The sequence below is a fragment of the Bison bison genome, unplaced genomic scaffold (genome assembly GCF_000754665.1).
Source record: "Bison bison bison isolate TAMUID 2011002044 unplaced genomic scaffold, Bison_UMD1.0 scf7180017864249, whole genome shotgun sequence".
Taxonomy (NCBI): domain Eukaryota; kingdom Metazoa; phylum Chordata; class Mammalia; order Artiodactyla; family Bovidae; genus Bison; species Bison bison.
In genome coordinates this window covers 65,428-66,836 of record NW_011494821.1, presented here as the reverse complement: position 1 = coordinate 66,836, position 1,409 = coordinate 65,428, and the positions used below count along the sequence as shown (strand labels likewise).

Below are 1,409 nucleotides of genomic sequence, written 5' to 3'. Positions count from 1 at the left end.
GACCCCAGGGGCGCTGCTTCTGCTCCTGCTGGGGGTGCTGGGGGCGCATCTCGCCCCGGGTAAGTGTGGGCCTCAAAGGGGCAGTGACAGGGCCAGAGGTCGTGGCCGGGCACCAAGGCTTCACTCAGTTCTTTCCTCCTCCAGGCGCCCGCGGCTCGGAGGCGGAGGGCCGACTCCGCGAGAAACTTTTCTCAGGCTATGATAGCACGGTGCGGCCGGCGCGGGAGGTGGGAGACCGTGTCTGGGTCAGCATTGGTCTCACCCTGGCGCAACTCATCAGCCTGGTGAGGGCGCACGCGGGGAGTTGCGTCCGGCCACTAGGCGACTAGGGGCGTGGCTTTAGGCAGGGCGGGACCCAGGGACCACTGGGGGAGGGGTCCGGGGCGAAGCCAGACTAGGAGACTGACGGGATATTAGAGCAGGTTGGGTCGAAATCGGACCAATGGACAAGCTGTGGGCGTGGCTGCTGGACCGACCCGGGTAGAGCCGGGTAAAACGATGATCAGGCCTGTGGGCGGATCTTGAAGTGAAGCTGGAGGCCGCTGGACTGGCCAGAGGGCGGGTCTTGAGGCGGGGTCACAGGCTGGGGCGGAGCTTGGTGCCGGACAGAGTTAATAAACAGCAGATGGAGATTCAGTCCGGTCCCTGTCGGGACTGGTAAATGAATTGGCTGGCCATAAGGACCGCAGGAAATTTGCGAGATAGGGTTTAAATCCACGCAGCTTATAGGAGATGGGGCTTGAACCCAAGAGAGTGCGACTCGGAAAAAGAAGGGAGTTTCCAAGGGGAGTTTGACCTACCGAGCCCCTTATTTCTCTACACTTACATCATATCTACCCTTAAAACTTTTCCCTTCTAGAACGAGAAGGATGAGGAGATGAGCACAAAAGTCTACTTAGACCTGGTACGGAGACCCCCGCAGGGTGGGAAAGGGCGGGCGACCTTGCTGCCTTTACAATTTCCTCGAATGTCCCGCCCAATAAGAATTTTTTTTTTTCATCATGACCTTAGAAAACACATTTGTAACTGAAACAGAAGCTTCAGAAAAGAATTTAGACCCTGCTTTGGGGCCACTCATGTGATTCCTGACCCATTAAAAGAGTCGCTAATTGCGGTTTGAAAATCATTGTTTTAGAGACTAGCTCGTCAACCCCCTCGTTTTTACAAAATGGAAAAACTGTTGCCCGATGCGAGGGAAGGAAAATTAGTTAATGGGGTCCCAAAGAGTGCACATGGAACCGGAATCAGAGCCCAGGCCTCCAGAACCACACTCCATGCCTGCGCGGCTCTCCCTTGCATTCCCTGCCCGGGCTTCCTGCGCACATCCCAAGGCTCCTCCCAGCCTCCAACCCCAGACGGCCCCTCAGCCTCTGCCTCCCTAGGAATGGACTGACTACAGGCTCAGCTGG

The 1,409-nt window shown here is 56.9% G+C and overlaps 1 protein-coding gene across 1 annotated transcript in view; it reads left to right on the top strand.

The window, feature by feature from the left end:
- Positions 1-4: 4 nt before the first annotated feature.
- Positions 5-1,409, top strand: part of CHRNB1 (cholinergic receptor, nicotinic, beta 1 (muscle)) — a gene marked incomplete at its 5' end in the record, with an annotated part of 9,341 nt that continues 7,936 nt past the window's right edge. The window contains 4 exons of the mRNA XM_010847496.1: positions 5-59; positions 145-284; positions 860-904; positions 1,383-1,409. Coding sequence (XP_010845798.1) covers positions 5-59; positions 145-284; positions 860-904; positions 1,383-1,409 — 267 coding nt within the window. The remainder of the gene's footprint in view (positions 60-144; positions 285-859; positions 905-1,382) is intronic.